General features: G+C 38.9%; 1 protein-coding gene across 3 annotated transcripts in view; it reads right to left on the bottom strand.

The window, feature by feature from the left end:
- Positions 1-1,141: 1,141 nt before the first annotated feature.
- LOC141571171 (uncharacterized) overlaps positions 1,142-25,505 on the bottom strand; it is a 35,747-nt gene continuing 11,383 nt past the window's right edge. For 2 of the 3 annotated variants that reach the window (XM_088793129.1, XM_088793130.1), the window contains exons 2-5: positions 15,710-15,754; positions 8,365-8,491; positions 6,768-6,860; positions 1,142-4,696 (exon numbers count right to left, since the gene is read on the bottom strand). In XM_088793129.1, the coding sequence (XP_088649255.1) occupies positions 3,588-4,696; positions 6,768-6,860; positions 8,365-8,491; positions 15,710-15,724 (1,344 nt within the window). In that variant the 5' untranslated portion in view covers positions 15,725-15,754 and the 3' untranslated portion in view covers positions 1,142-3,587. Of the gene's footprint in view, positions 4,697-6,767; positions 6,861-8,364; positions 8,492-15,709; positions 15,755-20,067; positions 20,401-25,505 lie in introns of those variants that run through there. The other variant, XM_088793128.1, reaches the window with a different exon arrangement.

Here is a 25,505-nt window from a genome sequence, read left to right as displayed (position 1 = left end):
CTTATCAATTATATTGGTCATGTCAACAAACCACCTGTTGTTTTCATTAACTATTCTCTACTGTCTGTGTATGTTCCAGTTCATGGATTGGCAAACACTTCCTGTAAAACACTAGAGTTTTGTGGATCATACATGGTCTCTGTTGCATGGTTTTTATTAACTTTTGTTTTGTCTTATGACCCATTAAAAATGATTTAGTTGGGCCGGCCCGGTGGCTCAGGCGGTTGGAGCTCTGTGCTCCTAATGCCGAAGGCTGCCGGTTCATTCCCACATGGGCCAGTGGGCTCTCAACCATAAGGTTGCCGGTTCAACTCCTCGAGTCCCACAACAGATGGGGGCTCTGCCCCCCGCAACTAAGATTGAACATGGCACCTTGAGCTGAGCTGCCTCCCGGATTGCTCAGTTGGTTGGAGCACGGGCTCTCAAATACAAGGTTGCCAGTTCGATTCCTCGAGTCCCACAAGGGATGGTGGGCAGCGCCCCATGCAAATAAGATTGAACAGGTACCTTGAGCTAAGCTGTCGCTGAGCTCCCAGATGGCTCAGTTGGTTGGAGCGTGGGCTCTCAACCATAAGTTTGCCAGTTCGACTCCCGCAGGGATGCTGGGCTGCACCCCCTGCAACTAACAATGGCAACTGGACCTGGAGCTCAGCTGTGCCCTCCACAACTAAGACTGAAAGGACAACAACTTGAAGCTGAATTAGTTGTGCCCTCCACAACTAAGATTGAAGGGACAACTTGACTTGGAAAAAAAGTCCTGGAAGTACACACTGTTCCCCAATAAAGTCCTGTTCCCCTTCCCCAATAAAATCTTTTAAAAAAAATGATTTAGTTTAAGGGCTATATGGAAAAAAGGCAATTAGCCAGATTTTGCCTGTTCTAATGCACTGATTTGTGTTCTTACATTACTTATAGTCTCTTACTTATTTTGGGTTTCTTCACTCATATCTTTCTATCTTCATAGGTAGAAGCTTAGAAAATTGATTTTAGACATTTCTTCTTTTCAAATAAAACATTTAAAGCTGTAAAATTTTCTTTTGATCTGTTATACCCTAAGAATATCTGAAATAGGGTATATTCAACTGTGAAGTGCCCAACTGTGATAAGAACTTGAGATAAATACGACACGCAAGCAACTGAGTGACCATCGGTATATAAAAACTTTAAACAAACATTAGCATATCAAAGGCAGACATGATTAACATTTTAATCATTTAATTTGCAAACCAAGTTAAGGCATATTTTCAGCATTATTAGTGTAGTTCCATTTGTTTCAACTTTTAACTGTGCCTAAAAACTTTGAAATAGCTAAAAGTTTATGTATAGTGTAATGTTTCAAAGTCCCTGGGAATCAATCATGATTTCTTGTGTAGTCTCTCAAATTCCAGTTGTTTAAAGAGCTTTCTTCTTGTTGAAATCACGCACAGAATTAATGGGTTGATAGTGGGAGTGGTAATTGCTAGAAATATGAATTCTAATGATTGAAGACTCTCTGAAAATATTACTTGGTTTCATATGAGACATAATAGGTAAGCTGGAACTGAAGGAAATTCTAAAAGACAAGAGTTCTACAAATTATTGGTGTGACTGCAACTTACATTATCATATAGTTTCTAATATAACACCATTGAAGGGCAAGGCACGTGATATTATAGTTTCTGATATGTTTGTTTAGAAAATTAATCTCACACATTCACATCCCAGATAAACATTCATTTTCAGAAATGACTAATAAAAGAAGTGCATGACTGCAATTCACTTTAGTTTAAAATCATTATTTGAAAGTTTAAAATTTTTAAATTTAAATTAATAACCATGGTTATTATTCACTATTTTCAATTCTAAACATTAAAATCTAAGAAACATTTTATCTTAAAAAGTTTAGGATCAAGCTCAAAATGATGTATCAGTTTCACCTTCATTCAAGAAAAGGCTTAAAACAATTTTCGATATCAATACACCTCTTTTCATAATTTTACTTGACAATAAACATTTATAACTTATATAAGGTTGGGTTATTGTATTTTTTAAAAGGAAAGCATACCTTGGGTAATGACAGAATTTGTTAAAAAATATATATATATATACATATACATATACATATACATATACATATACATATACATATATATATATATATATATATATATATATATATATATAAATAAAATTTGTGGAGCTAAAATGACAGATCAACAAAACAAAGACTTAGTTTTTTTCAAACCAAAAAACAATTAATTTGTAATGTTTAGGATGGTCACAAGGAAATTTACAAGGCAGCAAAACAGATATTCCTAAATCAGTACCTCAAAAACCATAGTATCTCCAACAGCTTCTACATGTAAGAAATTGGAATCTAATAACCCCTTTAAAATGCATGCTTCTTGTGAATTTATTCAATATAACGTAGGGACAGGATACAGAAAACCGTATGATATACAATCAAATTAAATTCAATTCTGCCTGCAGCTGCAGTGACATGGCACCCAGCCATTATGTCCCTAATGGGACAGAATAGCGTGGGGGCTAAAAGGTTGGTCTGAATCCCAACCCTCCACTTCCTAGCGATGTGGCCTTAACTTGTCTCATCTATAAAATAGTGATAAAGCCAGGCTCATACATTTGCTGCAATGATTAAATAAGTACGTGTCAAATGCTTACTAGAATGTCTGTGTGGCAGAAACATCTAATAAAGGAAGCTTTAAAAAAAACTTTAATTCTGATCATCACAAGAGTACAAAGATCCTAAGCAATGCATAACTATGCTTGTTAATACTGCACTGAGTTGAAAACTAACAGGAGTATGAACAGAAATTCCTTGTGCAGAACTACTTTTGTCATGTGTTGAGTATGCCAACACTGTCTACAGCCACTTTTTTGCCCTCTTTCAGTCTTGTGTTATTCGGCATCTTTTTTACCTCTGTATGCTTTACATCAAACAATATTCTTTAAGTCTACCACTGAATTTTGAAGTCTTTAAAAATTCATTGGTTTTATCCTCTCTTCATTCTATACACATCAAGGAAGAGTAGGGGTAAGACTGTATGTAATACTTTTTACATATTGCCTTTGCAGCTACAATTTATCCTTTTACACTTTGTGTTTTAAGATGTGGGGGAATGTTGTCATTTAGTGTGGGGAAAAAAAGGCAGGTGTAAATATTCATATTCACTTCCAACTAACAGATAATTTGGATTTGAATGCCATTCCTACATCGCTTGAAGAATGATTATATATGGTTGTCCCATTGTTCTCCTGAGCATTCAATTTTCTTACGAGTACACATTTAAAATAATTGTCCTTCATAGTGAATAAGTCAATCGTGTGTAACTGAGATTTTTCTAGAACATTTTAAAAATCTTTCACTGTTCAGTGTGAACCAAGATATCCTATGTAGTCGTGGTTTTTTTTGAAACATGATTTTTTCAAACTTACTTCTTAGTATGAATTTCCTAGTGCTTAATAGTTCTGGAGCTATTATTGAAGGCTTCCCATGTTTAGTAAATTCATATAATTTCTAGCCTATATAAATTCTATGATAAATTCTAAAATTCTAAATTTTGATCACTGTATTAAAGTTTTCTCATTCAATTGAAAGGGGTTTTTTTCTGTTCAATATGCTTTCTTTGATGAACAATGAGAGTAGGTTTCTTGCTGAAAGATTTTCTACATTCACTGCATTCATAGGGTTTCTCTCCAGTATGTATTCTATGATGCACAGTGAGGTGTGACTTCTTGCTAAAGGCTTTTCCACACTCAGTGCATTCATATGGTTTCATCCCAGTATGGATTCTCTGATGCACAATGAGTTGTGATTTTTTGATAAAAGCTTTCCTGCATGCACTGCATTCATAGGGTTTCTCCCCAGTATGAATTCTCTGATGTTCAATGAACTGTGACTGCCAGATGAAGGCTTTCCCACATTCATTACAGCTATAGGGTTTCTCTCCTGTATGAATTCTCTGATGTACAGTGAGCTGCGATGGCCAGATGAAGGCTTTCCCACATTCACTGCATTCATAAGTTTTCTCCCCAGTATGACCTCTTTGATGTACACTAAGTATTGACTTTTTGATGAAAGCTTTCCCACATTCATTGCATTCATAGGGTTTCTCCCCTGTGTGAATCCTCTGATGAATAATGAGGTTTGACTTCTGGATGAATGCTTTCCCACATTCACAACATTCATAGGGTTTCTCTCCTGTATGAGTTTTCTGATGTACAGTGAGTTGTGATTTCTGAATAAAGGCTTTTTCACATTCATTGCATTTATATGGTTTCTCCCCAGTATGAATTCTCCGATGTACAATGAGTCCTGACTTTCCACTGAAGGCTTTTCCACACTGAATACACTTATATGATTTCTCACTGGTTACAATTTTTGGTTGTGCAAAGAGGTGTGACTTCTGCATGAAGGCTCTGATGTGTTCATTGGATGTTATGTTCAGATGAAATACTTTCCCCAGTGTATTACAGTTCAGATGAAATACTTTCCCCAGTGTTTCCTTAGTCAGTGATTCATTGTTAACACATGCAACTTGATTCGAAAACTTGTCTTGGTTCTCCTGGTTATTTATCATACCTCTAAGTTTCCAGTCTTCAAAAATCGAGTATACTATCATGTTATGGAGTATCACTTCTTCAGAAATGCTCTTCTGTGGAGTTAATTCTTTCGTTTTGGGTCTAATCTCAAAGTCTGAAAGAAAGCCCAAGCATAAATGATGTTACTTTGCTCTTGAGCTTTTATGACTAGAAAACAAAACCCAAATAAAGTTCTTTATTTTAATGGAAATAGAGAGAAATCTGATAAGTATGGTCTGATTTGAAATTTAAGAATATGATCTTAAAACCCATAGACTAAAGAAGAAACAGACATAAAAAGAAGTGAGCAGGGGGAAAATGGAAAAAGAAGAGTTGATGAGCTGAGTATCATGGTCCCATATGATTCCCCACACTTTGTCTGACCCCCCTCACTCCACCACAAGGCTCTGTGAAGAGCAAAGGCAGACCAAAAAAATAACTCCAGGAAAGACAGAGGAAGAACGCTAGCAAAAAAAAAGCTGAGAGTAAGTTAAAGTGACCAGCAGAAAAATTAAATCTACACTAAATATAAAACTACTGTATAAGTAACCAGGCAGATTAAAGCACAACTGCAGGAAAGGCATTTCAAAGTACATGCATCTTAAAGGGTCAGATGACATAAGAAGGCTTGCTTGGAATGGGTCTGGCTCCATTTAAATGGGGCATTGCTGAGTTAGAAGAACAGACCACTTCAAAGGAAGAAAAAAGGCAAAAAAAGAAGGAAGACTTCTGGTAATTGGGTGGCGGTGATGGGGAAAAGAAGAAAAAGAGGGAAATTTAGGGCCCCAGAAATAAAGAGAAGAACCAGGAAACTCAAAACTCCTCCCAAATCACAAAAAGGAAGAAAGGAAGGAAGGGAAGACAGATGCTGTTCAAGTACCTGGACTTTGCTATATTAACAGAAAAGAACTCCATAAAGTTAGAATCTTATAAATACACCATTATACGATAAAATCGAACAGAAAAAAGGAAAGTTCATAGGGAACTATTACAGAAAATCAGGAAATGAATTTATATAGAAATCAACAGAGGACATTGTCCCCTACAAAAACAAAAACAAAAAAAATTACCCAGGAGGGGTGGCCAAATGGCTCAGTTGGTTAAAGTGCGAGCTCTCAAAGACAAGGTTGCAGGTTCAATTCCAGCAAGGGATGCTGGGCTGTGCCCCCTGCAACTAAAGACTGAAAATGGAGACTGGACTTGAAGATGAGCTGCGCCCTCCACAACTAGATTGAAGGATTGAAGGACAATGACTTGAAGCTGATGGGCCCTGGAGAAACACACTGTCCCCAATATTCCCCAATAAAATTAAAAAAACAAAACAAAACAAAAAACTAGCCAGGAAGCAGAAGAAAATTTTGTCTGAACTCCAAACAGAATTAAATACACTGAAACAAGCATTTAAAGATATGGAAAACCACCAGGAAACACAACTTTTGAAAAATTTAACATAGAAAGGGGGGGAGGGAATGAAAATGAACTGATTAAACTCAAGGGGAAAAAAGTGAAAGATTAAATTACAAGATGCAGGTGTGGGGAATAACACTCAAACGAAAATTTAATTAGCAGCATTGAAGAACAGTAGGAAAACAACCAAGATAATAAACAATCAAGTAAAAATGGTCACAGAGAAAGTAGTGGAAAAGGAAAATAGGCAAATAAGGAATAATATTTGTATTACCAGAGTCTTGAATATTTTTTAAAAACAAAAGATTATAACTCTAAGACATTTCACACTGAAAAGGTGAGGAAAACAGAAGGCAATTAGAAAGAATATGAATATCACTCAGTAAGTAACTTTGAAAGAGAGCATATCTAAGAATGCATGGATGTGTAAGGAGAGGAATATAAGCCTATTTTGGGAGAATGAATGCTGAGGATGTTAGCCAACAAGAAGCTAATTAAGAAATGTCTTAAATGATGTGGACATATATTAAGATCCAGAGTACAGGTAAGGTTACCTCTTTCTCTACATTCAATCAAAGAAAAAAGGTCACCTAGGTGTTTGACACATGGCAATGTCATTTAGATATTTAACAATCCCATTGCAATCAACTGTCTTCAGCTACTTCTAAATATCTATGGACTTAGAGAATGATTTCCTAAAACATATTTCAAAGATAGACATCTTACTAATCAATACGAATCTTACTTCCCTCCCTCCCCTATGCCAGGTTCTCACTTACCTGGATAGGCCCAACTTGAGATTTTGCTCTCCTCCAACCATGGTCCTCCTTGCTTCAACAAGAAGATTTTATCTGACTTCAGAGACTGGTATCCTGTTTATGGGAAATGATGCAGAACTTGGGCATTCGTGGACAACCAACCAAGCTAGAACTCAGGCCCACTGCATTATGTACCAGAATGGCTAAAGTTAAAAACACCGACATTATGAAAGCTGGATGGAACTCATACATTGCTAGTAGAATCTCTTTGGAAAACTGTCTGGCAGTATCTATTAAAGCTAAATACACATATGCCTTATGACCCAGAAATTCCACTCTTATGTGTATACCCAACAGAAATGAAATCTTTATTTCCACCAGAAGTGGAACATGTAGGAGAATGTTCATCACAGCTTATTCACATTAGCCCAAACATGAAACAACCCAAATAACCATAAATAGTAGCATGGATAAATTGATGAATTACTGTACAGTTATTAAATGGAATACGATGCAATAATAAGGATCAAACTACTGTCACATGTAAAAACATGGTTGAATTTCACAGATATTATGTTAAATAAAAGATGCCAGACAACAAAAATTTACATACTGTGTGATTCCACTTACATGAAATTCAAGACCAGACAAAATTAATGGTGACAGAAGCCACCAGTTTTTATCTCTAAAGGAGGTAAATGGCAAGGGGTTCAAAGGAGACTGCCTGGGTGCTGGAAATGTTCCATAGCTTGATGTGGGTAATGGGTAAGAAGTGTATACATATGAAAAACACATTAAGCTGTATACTTAAGATTTGAACAGTTTACTAGACACATTATAACTCAATTTATAAAAACTAAGAACTCGGGCCTAGCCCATTGTCTTTAGTCTCCAAAGAATAAGAAAGATGCAGTATCCCTTGTCTTTTCATCCAAGTTCACTGGAGAGGTAGAAGCACAGTATTTGGTACTCAAAATTAATATTCTTTTGACACTTACAGCTTGAAATGAAGCTCATTAAGCATTTTGACAATGAACAGCTTTTAGCAAACAAGAAAGGAAAGGCTGTCACTTGGGTACTATAGTAGGTTTAATAAACGTCCATAAATTCTTTGACACTCTTCCCTTCAAGAGATAGAGTTTAATTCTCCTCCCCGTGAGCATGGGCTAGACTTAGTAACTCATTTTTACTAAACACAAGAAGGCAAAAGTGACAGTGGGAGATTTTGGAGACTTGGTCATAAAAGGCACTGAGACTTCCTCCTTGCTCCCAGATCACTCTGTCTGGGGAACGAACCCACACAGTGAGGAACTGAGATCACCTGCCACTGAACAGCAAGGACTGAGGACTCCTTGTCAGTGGCCATGTGAGTGAGTCATCTTGGAAATGGATCCTACACTCCCAATCAGGCTTTCAGATGGCTAAAGCCCCTGCCCACATCTTACAACAACCACATGGGAGACCACAAGCCAGAACCATCTAGCTACGGCTTTCCAAATTCCTGACCTACAGAAATTGTTAGTAAGAAATGTTTGTTTTAAGCCACTAAATTTTGGAATAATTATTATGCAGCAATAGGTAACTAACACCAGTACTTTCTGAGGGAAGATGTCCTTACCCACTGAAACGAGGTTGCTATAGTTCTCTAGCATCACATCCCTGTACAGGTCTCTTTGAGCAGAGTCCAGCTGCTGCCACTCCTCCTGGGTAAAGTCCACAGTCACATCCTTGAATGACACAAACCCCTGTAACAGGACATTCTTGTTCAAGCTAAAGTGAAATGCACTGGGTGGTGTATAAATAAGGTATGAGAAAGTACTGCTGTTTCAATCACGTAGAGTTCATCATAATAAATTAAAGAAGATGTTACTATCAGGCCAATTTTGATTTCCACTATGTGAGAGGAGCAAAACTCCTATTATAAAAACTTTGGATTGAGAATCATCCATCCTATCTTTCCATCAATAAGCATTTATTAAGCACCTACGTGGCCAGCATTATTTGGTGATCAGAATACAAATATGAATAAAACACAGGAGATTTACAGACTAGTAGATGGAGGCAAACAAGTAAATATATAAATGCTGTGACGTGTTAAATGGGTTATGATAGAAATAGGAAAGAGTAATTCTATTTTGGGACATTGAGTTGGACTTTGTAGAAGATGCAAATGAATAATGGAAAATGTAAACGTAAGATCAAAAAAAGTAAAGATAAAAAAATTGTATTGAAAAATAAAAAATGAATAGTGTATTCTCTGGTACGATGTAGAGAAAGGAGAAAGATCATTCCAGATTGAGGGAGGAGTAAGGAAAACGGCATGCAGACATGATAAAGAACATGGTAAATTCAAGAACTGTGAGTACCTCAATGCAATGCTCTCAAACACCATTTATTCATATATCACATTCAAGATTTTACCATATCTGCATATCACCGGTATTATTACTGACTTAATAGTTTTAACTCAGCTTTTTTACTTAAATAAATGTATTTTGAAAGGAAACCACTAAAGAGAAATGAAGGTAACAACAAAAATCTGTAAAGCAAGTACCTACTGGGGAAATGTCATGTATGGGATTTGCTTGAAAATGATCCCGAGAACAAATAAAGCATGAGAGAAGAGATGTGAGATTGGTAAAATAATGATATTTTACATGAGGACATTCATATATAAGAATGTTAAGGGGTTCATTATACTGGTCTCTAAGTTTTTATGTATGTTTGAATTTTTCCACTAAAAAACTTTCAAAAACTAAATATAACAGAAACTGTTTTTAAAATTTAAATAAAAACCAATAAAATGTAAGCAACATTTAATCTAATCAATTTATTTTTTTAAATGTGTTCCTATAAATAATGAGAATAGAATAATTTATGATCAGTTAGTAATAAAGTACTACTGAGCTCAGTGTTGCTACTTTTCAAACAATTACTACGTTCTACCTCAGTAAGAGAATTCTAGTTTTAAATTTGATGTTAATCAAATCCAACCAAGATGTCTCTGAAAGACAGTGTATAAGAAAAGGAGAGGAATCAATGAAGAGGCCTTGGTTTATCGTTTAAGGAACTAGCATCCCACTAAAGTCCAGAAGATAAGAGCAGGTTTGGGTGGAGGGGAGAGGTGGAATTAAGAATTCTATTTGTCTAAACAATAAAAGACAAACGATTTTATTTAAAATGGGCAAATAACTTGAATAGGCATTTCTCAAAAAAAGTTATGCAAATGAAAATAAATGCATGACAAGATGCTCAACCTCATTTGTCATTCGAGAAATATAAATCAAAACCACACTGAGATACCACTTTCCATCTCATAGGATGATTACAATCAACAAAATGGAAAATATAAGTGTTAGCAAGGATGTAGAGAAATTGGCATCCGCACACATAGCTAGTGGGAATTTAAAAGGGTGCAGCGAAAATACTCGAAGTTCCTACAAAAGTAAAACATATAACCCAACAATTCCACTCCTAGGTATATACCCAAAATATTTGAAAACACACATTCACATACTTGTATGCCAACTTTCACAGCCTAAAGGTAGAAACAACCCAAATGTCCATCAGCAGATGAATGGATGAACAAATGTGGTACATCCTGTCGTGCAGGGAGGCCTGCGGGGTCTCTGCTGCCGCTCCCCACACAAGAACGCAGGACATGGTGAGGCCAAAAAGGAACACCCACGGAGCCATAGGTAGGGGAGTCATACCACTTTATTCTCTCTGGCGGCACTATACTCTCACTGGAGGCTGGATACACACTGTCCGCAAACCGCCATCCACGCTTGCCAGCCCAGCCGCCATCTTCTTGCTAGCCCCATCCTTCTTCTCTCCTTCTCCCCTCCTAGCGTAGCCACAGCAGTTATATTAGTGGCCAATGGCTCACTGGTTACAGCTGACGGCCAACTAGCCACAGCTGATGGCCATGCAATCACAGTTGGCCATTTACTACCTGAGCCAACACCTTTCTATGTGAGGCCGAGAGCCTGGAAACTTCTTTCTGGGGCTCCGCCCCCACACTCCACCCCTACAGGCTCTCGCCTCACAATCTACGCGACAAGCGTCTTCCGCGAGGGGACCTGTGCGAGGAGCCTGGGGGTGAATGCAATATCCTGGACACAGCCAGGCTCTCTGGGCACAGCCAGGGTTTCTCAGGGCACCACCAGTGCTTCCGGGCACGGCCAGACTTCCTGGACTTCTTAGGGTACCACCTGTCTTCCCGGACACAGCCAGGGTTTCTCAGGGCACCACCAGTACTCCTGGGCACTGCCAGACTTCCTGGACTTCTTAGGGTACCACCTGTCTTCCCGGACACAGCCAGGGTTTCTCAGGGCACCACCAGTACTCCTGGGCACAGCCAGACTTCCTGGACTTCTTAGGGTACCACCTGTCTTCCCGGACACAGCCAGGGTTTCTCAGGGCACCACCAGTACTCCTGGGCACAGCCAGACTTCCTGGACTTCTTAGGGTACCACCTGTCTTCCCGGACACAGCCAGGGTTTCTCAGGGCACCACCAATACTCCTGGGCACAGCCAGACTTCCTGGACTTCTTAGGGTACCACTAGTTTCCCCGGGCACAGCTAGGATTTCTCAGGGCACTGCCACTTTCTCTGGGAACAGCCACACTTCCTGGACACAGCCAGGGCTTTCAGGGCACTGCCACTCTCTGTGGGCACAGCCACACTTCCTGGACACAGCCAGGGCTCTCAGGGCACTGCCACTTTCTCTGGGAACAGCCCGACTTCCTGGGCACAGCCAGGGTATCTTCAGGGCTCAGCCAGACTTCCTGGACTCAGCCAGGGCTCTCAGGGCACTGCCACTCTCTCTGTGCCTCTCAGGGTACCCTGCTGGAACAACAGCGACTCACAATCAAGGTGCTTACATATTCTCAATGGCGGCCAGTCAAGAGACAAAAGCAAATATCCCCCAGTTCCACTAACAACAGTTCCCAAACAAACAGTCAAGCAGTCCATTAAATTAGGGATGGAAGGCAATTCCCCATAGTCCATAGTCATTCACCAGGGCTGTCCTGGGGGTGAGGGACAACCTTGACCTCACCCTCATCTCCCACGGAGGACTCAGCAAGCGTTACCTCCTGGGACTATAAGTCCTGCATCCAGGCTGCCTGAGCAGGAACCTCCCGGCCCACAGGGCCGCAACGACCTTCGCTTTCTCCGGCCTGTGCTGGTTGGGGAACCGTCCACATCTTTCCACCTCTCCACGGGGCTCCATCTCTGCAGCAGCTGCATGGCTTTTCCTGTGCTGGTGGGAGAACCGTCCACATCCTCCCACCCCTCCACGGGGGTCCAGCTCTCCTGCAGCTGCTCCTCCTGGTCTTCCTCAGACTGGGTGTTCATACACACAAACTGCTCCACCGTCCTTTGGAGAGCTTTGGCCGGCACCGTATCCTGCCGACTACGCCATGTGTCATGCTGGGGACCCTGCTCGCTGCGCCATGTGTCGTGCAGGGAGGCCTGCGGGGTCTCTGCTGCCGCTCCCCACACAAGAACGCAGGACATGGTGAGGCCAAAAAGGAACACCCACGGAGCCATAGGTAGGGGAGTCATACCACTTTATTCTCTCTGGCGGCACTATACTCTCACTGGAGGCTGGATACACACTGTCCGCAAACCGCCATCCACGCTTGCCAGCCCAGCCGCCATCTTCTTGCTAGCCCCATCCTTCTTCTCTCCTTCTCCCCTCCTAGCGTAGCCACAGCAGTTATATTAGTGGCCAATGGCTCACTGGTTACAGCTGACGGCCAACTAGCCACAGCTGATGGCCATGCAATCACAGTTGGCCATTTACTACCTGAGCCAACACCTTTCTATGTGAGGCCGAGAGCCTGGAAACTTCTTTCTGGGGCTCCGCCCCCACAATCCACATAATGGAATATTATTCAGCCATAAAAAGGAATGAAGTTCTGATACATACTAGAGCATAAACCTTAAAAACATGCTAAGTGAAATAAGTTATCGCTTCTCGGACTTTTGGCTAAGATCAAGTGTAGTCTAAGTGAAATAAGTTAGACATGAAAGGACAAATATTGTATGATCCCACTTATCTGTAATATCTAAATAGGCAAATTCATAAAGTTAGAAATTAGTTTTGAGGTTACCACAGGCTGTGTGTGGGTGGGAGGAAAGAATGGGGAGTTGTTGCTCAACAGGTACAGTTTCTGTTTGGGTTGATGAAAAAGTTTGGAAATACATAGTGGTGATGGGTACACAAATTGTGAGTACAATTAATTGTACACTTAAAAATGGCAAATTTTATGTTATATATATTTTACCATGCAAAAAATTCTAGTTGTCCAAGTTAAGTTCAAGATATTTATTACAATAAATATCCAAGTGGCAGTAATAAGTAGGCAATTGGACTTCAGTGGGATGATGACTGCTCAGAACAAAAACCAAGAAACATGGAATTGAAGCTGAAAAAAGAGAAAAGTAAGAAGCAGGGAGAGGTGTGTGGACAGTGAAAAAATGGAGGGTCGGTGGGTCAGAGGTCTGAATGGAACTGAAGAACTGCTGGAATCAAGGTACTAAAGTACATGAGCTAGAAACAGAAATAATGGCCAGACAGTTAAATACTTGGACATGGTACAGTTATAGGCAATTATAAATCTAGAATACGACTATGGGAGTGGTGGCTGAGATGGGGTAGACGAAAATGATCTCTGGAAATGAGGAGGTACACTGATACCATGGTATGGTGATCTTCATTTATAATGAAAAATATGTACTTGGTCTTAGTCCTGGATCCTGGTTCCTAGCATAGAATTCCTAGCTAAAACCCTAGGAATTTCCTCTGGTGAAAGAGATAAAGGTGTCTTTTGCTATGTTAATGAGGCAACTTTTGGAAAACCCTAAGAATGGGGGTTGGTTGCCAAGGGAACCAACCATGAATAGAGGGATGGAACTTTCGGTCCCATTCCCTGATTTCCAGGAACAGGAGTGGGGCTATAGGGTGAATCAATCACCAAAGGCCAATAACTTAATCAATCACTCCTATGCAATGAAGCCTTACAGAAAGACCCAAGAGGAGGGAGCTCAGAGAGCTTCCAGTTGGTGAACCAGAACGATACCGAATGCTACACACCAGGAGCACATAAGCTCCTTTGTTCTAGACCTCACCCTATATATCTCTTCAACTAGCTGTTGAATTGTATCTTTTAATATCGTTTGTAATAAACTGGTAATCTAGCAAATAAAATGATTTCCCGAGTCCTGTGAGCCGCTCCAGCAAATTAATCAAACCAAAGGAGGGGGCCATAGGAACCTCTGATTAATAGTCAGTCAGAAGCACAGGTTATAACCTGCCCTTGCAATTGGCTTCTGAAGTATATGTGTATGTGTGCGTGTGTGTGTGTGTGAATCTTGTGGGATGGAGGGTTTTTTTGTTTTTTTTCAATTAAAATTTATTGGGGTGACAATTGTTAGTAAAATTACACAGATTTCAGGTGTACAGTTCTGTATTACATCATCTCTAAATCACATTGTGTGTTCACTACCCAGAGACAGTTCGGGATGGAGCTCTTAACATGTAGGATCTGACACTATCTCCGGGTATGTAGTGTCAAATTGAGCTGAATTGTAGAACACCCAGCTGGTGTTGAAGGATTGCTTGATGGTATGGTGAAAAAAAAACCGACACATTGGAATTGAGTGTAGAATTACAGGTACATAACCCAATAGTCCCCAAACTTTGAAATTCCAACTGTGATACTATAATATAATAAGAAATATATATTTTGGTCTTCATCCCTGGCTCAGAGTTCCTAAACTTCTGTAATTTCCTAAGTAATAAAGAAGCTAGGAGTTTCTTGTCTTCTAATATTTGGTCTTTGACTGGTTTCTGACACAGAGCTCCTAAAATCCTTGGAATTTCCTGGGTGTTAGGAGTCTCTTTTGTTCTAATGAGGTGACTCTTGGTGCGAAATTTTTCAGTTAAAAACAAAATCATGCACATCAGTAATATGTACCTTAAAAAAAAAAAATTATGTATAAGTTGAAATTCTCATCTTTTCATCCCATACCTCAGTGGATCACCTTCCACATCTAAGGAATGTATGCGCCCCACCGTGAAGACGACTATACTGAAGCTGTATGCCACATACTGGGTGTAACCAATAGAACGTTATACGTAAAAATTTAAAAATATAGACCTGCAAATAAAAACATTTAAAACTGTGTGGCCATCACAACCACTAAGACACTGGCTAGCAGTACTTAGCTGAGTGATAAACCAATAAAAATGAGCAAGTTGACTTGGTCTCCAGTATTTACCAAGCATGCTCACTTGTACACTCTATGAGGCTCTCAACCTGTTGTATTTTAAAGGAAAAATACCTAATTGCATTATTTGTTGGTTAAAAACTCTGCAAATTAAAATTGATACTATTATTGCCATTAATGACATGAATCTCCTCAACAAATTTCAAAAACTCCCAAGGTTGAGAAATGCTGCTCCAAAAATTATAGATTTTACTTATAGATCAAGGCAGACTGTTTGACAGCTGTGTACTTGAACTTCATGACTTTATTGCCTAGAAATTGAATTCTGCCTTGTTATTATGCCCTATATTTATTTTGAGATAGTTTAAGAAACAGCTATGGAATTTATCATGTGTTGGTAATTGTAAGAACACTGCCTACTACATCATACATATACAGACCCATCAAGAGAATAACTTCAAACCTAAATGCCAAAAAATCTTGACTTCCCTCAAGGAATTTTCACATTTAATTTATAATACAAACCACATAATTGCAGATTATATGCTCCACTTTAATTGACTCTGAAAGATTCTATAACTTGTATGACTATGTTCCAAGTTTCCTTGGTCTGGATCTTCCCCTGATCTCTATTTACATTTGTTTTCATTTAATTGAATTAGTTCTTTTAAAATGCCTCAAATACAGTGGAAAACAAAATGGGGTAAAAACAGCTCACTTACCTGAGACTTAGTCATTTTCGGTTGCTCTTCAGAAGGGGCATATATCTGTAAAGACAGAGCTTGGATGAGTAGGGAGGGGATTAAAAAAAAAGATGGCCTTGAGAGTCTGGGTCTGCCCTGCAATTCCCAGAATCACGAGCCTAGAAATTCCTTTGATCAACTACATAAAAGGCTACGCTGGACACTGCTCCTAGCAAAGGCTCCTTTCAGAGAGACCCCAAAGGATTATGCTGTGATTAACATCAACCTATCTCCTTACAGTTCTGAAAAGATCTGAACATGATATGTTTTTCCTTTGAGAATGTGAATGTTTACATTCCATTATATGTTTACATTTTTTTCTTCCTTCAACATCTATTTATGATAAAAACTCTTAACAAAGTGGGTATTAAGGAATGTACCTCAACATAATAATGGCCATATAAGACAAACCCACAGCTAACATCATACTTAACCGTGAAAAGCTGAAAGCTTTTCCTTTAAGATCAGTAACAAGACCAAGATGTCCACTCTTGCCACTTTTATTCAACATCGTATTGGAAGTCTTAGCCACAGCAATTCAGCAAGAGAAATAAAAGGCATTCAAATTGGAAAGGAAAAAGTAAAACTGTCACTATATGCAGATGACATACAATATGTAAAAAACCCTAAAGACTTCACCAAAAACCTGTTAGACTTAATAAATGAATTCAGTAAAGTCACAGGATACAAAATTAATATACAGACTTCAGTTGCATTTCTATACACTAATAACGAGCTATCAGAAAAAGAAATTAAGAAAACAATCCTATTTATAACTGCATCAAAAAGAATAAAATACCTAGCAATAAACTTAAACAAGGAGGTGAAAAACCTGTACTCTGAAACCTATAAGACACTGATGAAAGAAACTGAAGTGGACACAAATAAATGAAAAGATATACCATGCTCAGGGACTGGAAGAACTAATATTATGAAAAGGTCGATACTATCCAAAGTAATCTACAAATTCAATGCAATCCCCATCAAAACACCAATGGCATTTTTCACAGAACTATAAGAAAGACTCCTAAAATGTTTATGGAACCACAAAAGACCCCAAATAGCCAATGCAATCTTGAGAAAGAAGAACAAAGCTGGAGGTATGACATTCCCTGATTTCAAACTATACTACAAAGCTAAAGTAATCAAAACAGTGGTACTGACACAATAACAGACACAGAGATCAATGGAATGGAATAGAGAGCCCAGAAATAAGCCTATGCGTGCATATATTGTCAAGTAATCTATGAATCTATGACAAAGAAGGCAAGAACATGCAACGGGGTGTAAACAACCTCTTCAATAAACAGTGTTGTGAAAACTGGACAGATACATTCAAAAGAATGAAACTGCACCACTCTCTTATACCATATACAAAAATATACTCAAAATGGATTAAAGCCTTGCATGTAAGACCTGAAACCATAAAACTCCTAGAAGAAAACATAGGCAGTACGCTCTCTGACATCATCAGTCTTAGCAATATTTCTTTTGGTCGTCTCTTCAGGCAAGGCAACAAAAGCAAAAAGAAACAAATGGAATTACATCAAACTAAAAAGTATTTGCACAAAGAAGGAAACCATCCACAAAATAAAAAGGCAATTTACTGAATGGGAGAAGATATCTGTAAATCATATATTCAATAAGGAGTTAATATCTGAAATATATAAAGAACTTACATAAGTTAATATCAAACAACAAACAACCCAATTGAAAAATGGGCAGAAGAATTGAATAGACATTTTTCCAAAGGAAACATACAGATGGCCAACAGGCACATGAAAAGATGCTCAACATCACTAACCATCAAAGAAATGCAAATCAAAACCACAATGAAATATCACCTCATACCTGTTAGAATGGCTATTATAAAAAAGACAAAAAATAATGATTGTTGGCAAGGATGTGGAGAAAAGGGAACCTATATACGCTGTTAAGGAATGTAAAATTGTGCAGCCACTATGAAAAACAATACGGAGATTCCTCAAAAAATTAAAAATATAACTACTATATAACCCAGCAATTCCACTTCTAGGCATTTATCCGTTGATAACTAGAACACTAATTCAAAGAGATATATGCACCCCTATGTTCACTTCAACATTATTTACAATAGCCAAGATATGGAAGCAACCTAAGCGTCCACAGATACATGAATGGATAAAGAAGATATGGCATATATATGTACATACATATGTGAGTGTATATATATACATATACATATACATATACATATACATATACATATATATATATATATATATATAATGAAATATTACTCAGCCATTAAGAATGAAATCTTGCCATTTGCAAAAACATGGATGGACCTAGAGGATACTATGCTAAGTGAAATAAGTCAGAGAAAAACAAATACCATAAGATTTCACTTACAGATGGCCATATGTGGAATCTAAAACAAACAAACAAACAAACAAACAAAAAACTAACAACCAAAACAGAACTGACTCATAGAAACAGGAAACAAATTGGTGGTTACCACAGAGGAGAGGGTTTGGGAGGGGTAGGAGAAACTGGTGGAGAGGATTAAGAAGTACAAATTTCCAGTTATAAAATAAATAAATCATGGGGATATAATGTACAGCATAGGGAACAGTCAATAATATGAATAACTTCATATGGTGACTGATTGTGGGAATAACTTCATAATGTATATAACTATCGAATCACTATGATATAAACCAGAAACTAATAAGATATTGTATGTCAATTATACACCAACAAAATACTTTATCCTCCTTGACCTGACAAATCTATTATTAGATATTTATTCAAAAAAATAAGCATGGATATACACAAAGATATATCTGCAAGGATATTCATCATGATCCTCCTTTATCACTAAAATATAGAAATCACCTAAATGTTCCAACAGTAGGGGTTGGTTAAATCAATTATCAAAAGGATAGGATATTACAGTCATTAAAAACATCTTAGAAAAGTATTTACAAACTTGGAAACATGTTCTCGTTATATTACCAAGCAAGAAAAAATAGGTGGTAGGATTACAAGTAATTTCTACTGAGTTGCATTTAGCATTTTCAGTTTCCAATTTTTCTAGAATTAACTTGTTATTTTTTTAAAGAAAAAAAAAGATGATGGTTATCTTTTAAGCAGCTATTGTCCTACTGAGCTCTTAACCTAAGCTCATATCAAGGAAGTTTTAAAGGGCACAAGTCATGAGGCAGTTTGGCTGAAAGGAAATAAACAGGAGTTCAATACGCTGTAACAGTCACTCTCATCCTCAGAGTTATAGGATCAGTTCAAATGTCACCTCTAGGAAGCTTTTCCAGATGCCTCCTTGATAGAATCAGCCATTCCTTCCTCTGACTTTTCCAGAGTGTCCAACACTCTGATGCAGGGTTTTCCTGATACAGGTTTAAGACAAGGGATAATGCATCCTGAACTAAGACCAGGGCAGTAGGAATAGGGAGGACAAACTGGAGAGACGTCAGGGAGGCAAAATCATCAGGATCAGAGGACTGACTGGATATGGGGAGAAAACTAGATGTCTCCAGGATTTTCACTGTGGACATCCGGATGAAGAGTGATGCCACTCATAATGATGTCGTATACAGAACAAGCAGGTCAAGTACGGAGAAGGAAGATGATAAACTCTATTTGATTACGCTAAGATTGAGGTGTCCGAGAGCGAACCTCACAGAGATAGTGGGAGACAGATGACTACTGTGAACCTGGAGCTTGTTAGAAATGTCTGGGCTGGTGCTACTGATTGCCAAGTCACGACTTTAAAGGTGGAAGCGGATACAATGAGGGTGATTGAAATTGTCCAAAGACAACGCATAGATTGAGGGACAGGGAGAAGACAGAGGAGCTCTGAGAAAGGGTTTCTGAAGAGAGACTTAAGCTTGAAGAGAGACTTAGCTTGTAGCTAGTAGTCGAGAATATAAACTGCCTGAAGTCTGTTCACCAGATAGACCCAAGGATGGAAACTGAACGTCTAGGGCAAGGATGAGAACTCTTCCCCTACCCTCACATCCTTACAGGCATAAACCCACACAAGAACACTCAGCACAGTGATATGTGTGGAGTGCAGCCTGAATGTAAACTGCAGTAAGTCAGGGCTGGAGCCCCAACCATTGACCACGAGACGCCTGGTTCCCACGCTATCACACAGGCTCCTTTGCCCATGACAGCCCCTACTCACTGACCCAAAATAACCCTCACGACGGACACGCCCCTTCAGGCCCCCAGCCACTGATTTCTATATGACCCCCAACCCGTGTCCCTGAGAGACGCTGAATTACTCACAGACACGCCCACTCACTAGACCCACAAATGTTCAATCAGTTGCTTACCCTCCTCAGAGTCCACTACCAGCAGCACCACTAAATCCCGAGCTCCGCAGGGCGGCAATCCCTATCTTGGGCAGGTCCCCCTAATTACTAACCACAACAGGACCGGAAATTACGGACCGCTACAAACGCTCAATCTCTGATCATACAACACGCCGTTACTGCCAATACCGCAGCCAGTGACTGAAACCTTCTTTTCTAAAACCGGACCCCTCAACTTCCGGCCTCTTCTCCAGGGCTCTCAGGTGAGGGGTACGACTGGCCCCCCCACCACTTGCAGGGCTGCGGGACATCCCAAGTTACGGCGGAAGTTGGCGCAGCCCGGCAGCCCTCTATCGCGATACTTTACGGGTTGTTACTCGGCCCGAGCAGAAGATTAACATGGCCGCGTCCATTGAGCAGACTGTGTGACAGAAAGGGTGCCGCCATATTTCGATTAGGTGTTGGCGCCGTACAGCAAAGAATTCTGAAGAGCCAAGGAGGTGAGAACTGGAATATGGTAGCCACAGAAAAGGTGTGCCGGAACAATGCGGGAGCAACGACATTAACTAGGAAAGAATTCCAGGCATCTGAAGATGGAATCCGGAAACCAGTTCAGCTAAGATGTGTAGAAAATGAATAAACAGTGGAAGGTGCAAAGATGGGGATGTGGAGTTGGGAAGTAGGGGAAGCCACTCCTGTTATTAAGCAAATGAGGAGAATGAGACTCAGAGAGCCTAAGTGGGTTTATCTATATCACATTGCCTCACTTTCTCAATCTGAGGTTTAGTAGTAATAGTAAATGTTTATTGAGCACTTATTTTTATTTTATGTTTTAATTGACATGGAGAAATCAAGATGGAGCAGTATTCTCCCTGGGAGATAGCTCTGGGAGAGTGTAAGTCAGAATGCCTTTAATTTGGTGAACTCCAGCTAATCATTCTGGAAAATAAAATTCAGATGCTCTCTCCTGGAAATGCTTTCCCTGACTGGGATGGGAAAACTCTGTCCCTGCTAAAGACACATCAAATAGCAGCAGAGGGCAAGTGTTTGGGGATAAATTCTGAAGGATAATTCAGAACCTCTAGATTCTCCTCTCAGCCCGATCTTGAACTTGCTCCTGAACCAACCACTTTCCCTCCGTTCTCTCCTTTGTAGAGAAAGGATGTGAAATACTCATTTGGATATTTTAATGTTTGCTGACATAAAGAAAACAGTTTCAACATCAATGTCAGTGAAAAGCACTTTAGAATCCACACAGTATTTTGTAATAAATACCATTAGTGTTAAATTCATTGAACAAGGAGTTCATTAAACTAAGACGCTTCAAGTGTCTTGGCAGTTCATAAGAAAACCAACACCTAAGCCTGTAAATGCCTCAAGGTTAAGGAATAAAAACCTATGGACAACCAATCACAAACAGCCAAGACTTTCCCAAATAAGACAACGGTTTAAGCTATAGCTGATCCAATACTTTCCTTGCTTTGCTTCTGGGTATTCTCTATAATTCTTGCCCCTAGCTCCTGTCAGCGGAGGACTTCTAACTACTTCCCATTTGGTGCTGCCCAATTCAAATCACTTTTTACTCAAACTCTTAAAACTTTCAATATGCCCCAGTTTATCTTTTAACATTGCTACAGAATATCTAGCTCTAACTAATGCCTTTTGACACTATGCATTAATTCTCAGGGTTCACTCAGCTCTTTAAAGCCAGATACAGTGGACTTCATGCTTCTGGAATATAGTCCCCAACCATACGCCAGGAAAATTACTATTCATGTTTCAAAGCTGGGCAAATAGTGCTCCATCCTGACTTTTATACCTCAACATCCTCTTCCCTCTAGTTTTCTCCCAGAACTCCCAGCCATCTGTTCCATTTAATAGGCACAGTTTCATAAGCCTTCCTTTATCACAGCTATTGTTGCTTGAGACTGGGATTTCCGGGGTTTGTGTCTGACAATTACTCAGAGCAAGACATCGTCAGAATCAGCTTAGTTTCCCTGCCTTTTTTGTTAGATACATATTTATGTCTACTGATTCTTCCTCCTTAAATGTAAAGCTCATTCATTCCTTCAGTCACACACATTTATTATTGCCATATTGGTAATGAAAATGAAGAGCTGAGTCTGATAGTGACAACACAATGTGATCAGCGATCTGACTGGGGCATGACTGGTGCTGAGTGGGCACAGTAAGAGGTGGCTAACTCTGTCAAGGTGGGGGTGCAGTAAGGGTCTCTTAGGAAGGTTTAGGATGTGATTTTTAAAACTGAGTCTTGGAAGAGGAGCAGTTTATCAGGAAAACAAGGTAAAGAAGGGAAGTCTCAACACAACAGTAGGTATAAGCCATTTCTCACATACCTTAGCACAGACTCATCCCATCTCAACATCTTTGTTCAATTGAGGTGGTTCCCTGTGTTGGGTATGCCTACATACTCCTGGTTTGGGAGCAAATTCCTTGCCAAAGATTAGGGGAGTCTCCTTTGCCTAGTGAGGCCCTAAATTAATAGTTCTTTTACAAGTACGTATAATCTAATTCAAGGCTCCACAATCTACAGTCCTTGGGGAAATCTGGCCTGCTGTCTGTTTTGACAAATGTTTATTGTAACAGAGCCTTGCTCATTCATTTACATATTGTCTATGGTTGCCTTTGTGCTTTAATGGCAGGCTTGAGTAGTTGTGACACCATAAGTCCTGCAAAGTCTAAAATATTTACTGTCTATCCCTTTACATAAAAAGTTTTCTGGCTCGTGGTTTAATGCTGAGAGAGAAACCTTATTTATTTATTTATTTATTTATTTATTTATTTATGTATGTATTTATACAGAGGCGGAATCTGAGGAACCAAAAGGTCACACAGATTGTTAGTGGTGCAACCAAGATGTAAACTTCCAAAGTCTGACTCAGAGCTTATGCTCCTGACCACTACACTTCAATGACTGTCTTTTGAATGCCAATTAATTTCTTTTGGTAAAGAAGTAATGATATAAATATAATTTGTCATTCAATCCAGGAGAGTTTTGATAGTGAAAGAGGTGCTATTATTAACTATAACTGGACAACAGTCATAAAACGTGTCCTAGGCAATCTGGGACGTGTAGTCACCCTATAAGAACAGGGATACGTAAAATAGATAGAATTAAGAAAAACGCTTTATTTCATAAGCCAGATAAGCTTACTCACACACATATACATTAAGATAAGAATACTTTCTGGTGAATTTTTATGTTATTCTCATTAATTTATAATACCTGTCTTACTTTAAACAATGAAAATAATTCTTACTGTCCAAATACTCCAGGTCAATCATTCGGAGGGTGATGTTCTGTTCAATATTCCATTCTATTCTCAGCTGACTTATAAAGTGAGAGGAGGCGTGATGGACCGGACAATTCATGGAACTGGCATTATGCACATGAGAAAAAAAAGAGTATATAGAATTGTATCCTCTGCAGAGGTGTGATATGCTACTTACTTCATTACAAATTTGTAATCCAAGTATTGCCTTCAGTCAATCAAATACAATCAAAATACATCTAAAAGTGGCCCTCTTTATCTCTGTTAATACTCTTAATTAACAGAGAAGTCTGTTTTGCCTTTATTAATATAGCCATGCCAGCCCTTGTATGCTTATTATTTGTATGGTATATAATTTTCAATCCATTTAATTTTAACTTATCTGTGTCTTTTAAAAGTCTGGATCTTGTAGACAGCGTAAAATTCGGTCTTGCTTTTTTATCCATTATGAGATTTTATAATCTGAGAGTGTTTTGTCCATTAACTTTTAATGTAATTATTGCTATGGTTGGATTTAGGTCCATCATCGTATTATTTTAAAATAAGGAATTTAAAAATACTTTGAAGAGGTTCATTTAAATTTATCTGTTGTGTTTTTGGCTATATCTTTTTGCTTTACTCTTTAGTGGTTTCTCTATACATCCTTGACTTTCACAGTCTACTTGAAGTTGATATTGTAAGATAGGAAAGTCATAGACAGTTAAGGACAGGACCGCGGTGGAGGACATAAGAGCCCAAAGAGTCTCAGAGTGAGATGGGGAAATCGTGGGCAGTCGGGACTCACAGAGGAGGACCTCAAAGCCAAAGAGAACAGCAGCTGACAGAAAAAAAAAAAAAAGGAGAAAAGGGAACTAGATGGGAGGGGCTACCGCAGCAGACAGACTGCAGCGTCAGCCAAGATACCAGGCCGGGTGCAGGAAAGGGGTTGGGGGGAGCCCAACCGGCTCTCGGTAAACAACTTAAAGATTACGGATTCAAGGACATATAGTACGTATAGTCTCCGGCTCAGTTTAGCCTGCGGGGTATTCCGTTTGGATCACCCCTCTCTTCGGAGAGCTGTATTCTTGCGCTTCTCACTTTTACAATAAAACTGTATACTGCTTCGATATACCTCTCCCGGTCCATGTTCTCATTCTTTTAGGTGCGTGAGGCCACGAACCCCGGGCACCAGATACCAGAACCTTACATCAATCGTACCATATCACATAAAACTTAGAAACCTTTCTACAACCTAGTCCACCCTCCTTTCTTTATGCTAGAGTTATGTGTTTTGCATCTAAATACCTTACAATCCACATAAAACAGTGTTATAAGCTTTGTTTTAAACAATCCTAAGTATTTTAAAGAAATTAAGAGGTTAAAGAAAAGTACTTTCTATTTACCTATGTATTTACCAGTGCTAGTGCTTTTTGATGCTTCCTAAAGAACTGAGTATCTATCTGGTATCATTTCTCTTCAACCTCAAGAACATTATGGTTTTCTGAGGATAAATTCTCTTAATTCTTTTATCTGAGATGTCATTATTTCACCTTTATTCATGAAGGATATTTTTGTTGGATCTAGAATTCGAGATGGGAGATTTTTGGGGTTTTTTTCCAAAGCAATTTTAGGGTACTGATCCACTATCTTCTGGCCTCCATAGTTTTTTTGATGATAAGTCACCAATCATTAGAATTGTTTTTTATCACATATAATATGCCATTTTTCCCTTGGCTTTCAAGATTTTATTTTTATCTTTAGGTTCTAGCAGCTTGTTTAGGATGTGCCTAATCATGGTTTTCTTCACATTTATCCTGCTTGGAGTTTGCTGAGATTCTCAGTTCTCAAATTTATATCATTTACCAAATTTAGGGAAATTTGGGGCATTATATATTCAAATATTTTGTATGTCCTTCTCTTGGGATTTCAACTACACATAAGCAAGACATTTTGTTATTGTCCCACAGGTCACTGAGGTTCTTAGTATCTTCTTAATCATTTTTGTCTCAATTGTTTGGATGATGTCTACTGATCTACTTCAAGTTCATTGACTCTGTCATTTGCTGGTAAACTTATCCAGTGAATTTTAAATTTCAGACATTGTATCTTTCAGTTCTAGAATTTTTCTTTTGGTTTTTCTTTGTAGTTTCTATTTTTTCACTGGGTCAAAAAAACTTTACATTCATT

Source organism: Rhinolophus sinicus, chromosome 16, assembly GCF_057876585.1.
Source record: "Rhinolophus sinicus isolate RSI-liver-muscle chromosome 16, RSI-T2T, whole genome shotgun sequence".
NCBI lineage: Eukaryota > Metazoa > Chordata > Mammalia > Chiroptera > Rhinolophidae > Rhinolophus > Rhinolophus sinicus.
Note: the sequence above shows the minus strand (reverse complement) of the source record. Positions and strands in the feature narration are given on the sequence as shown.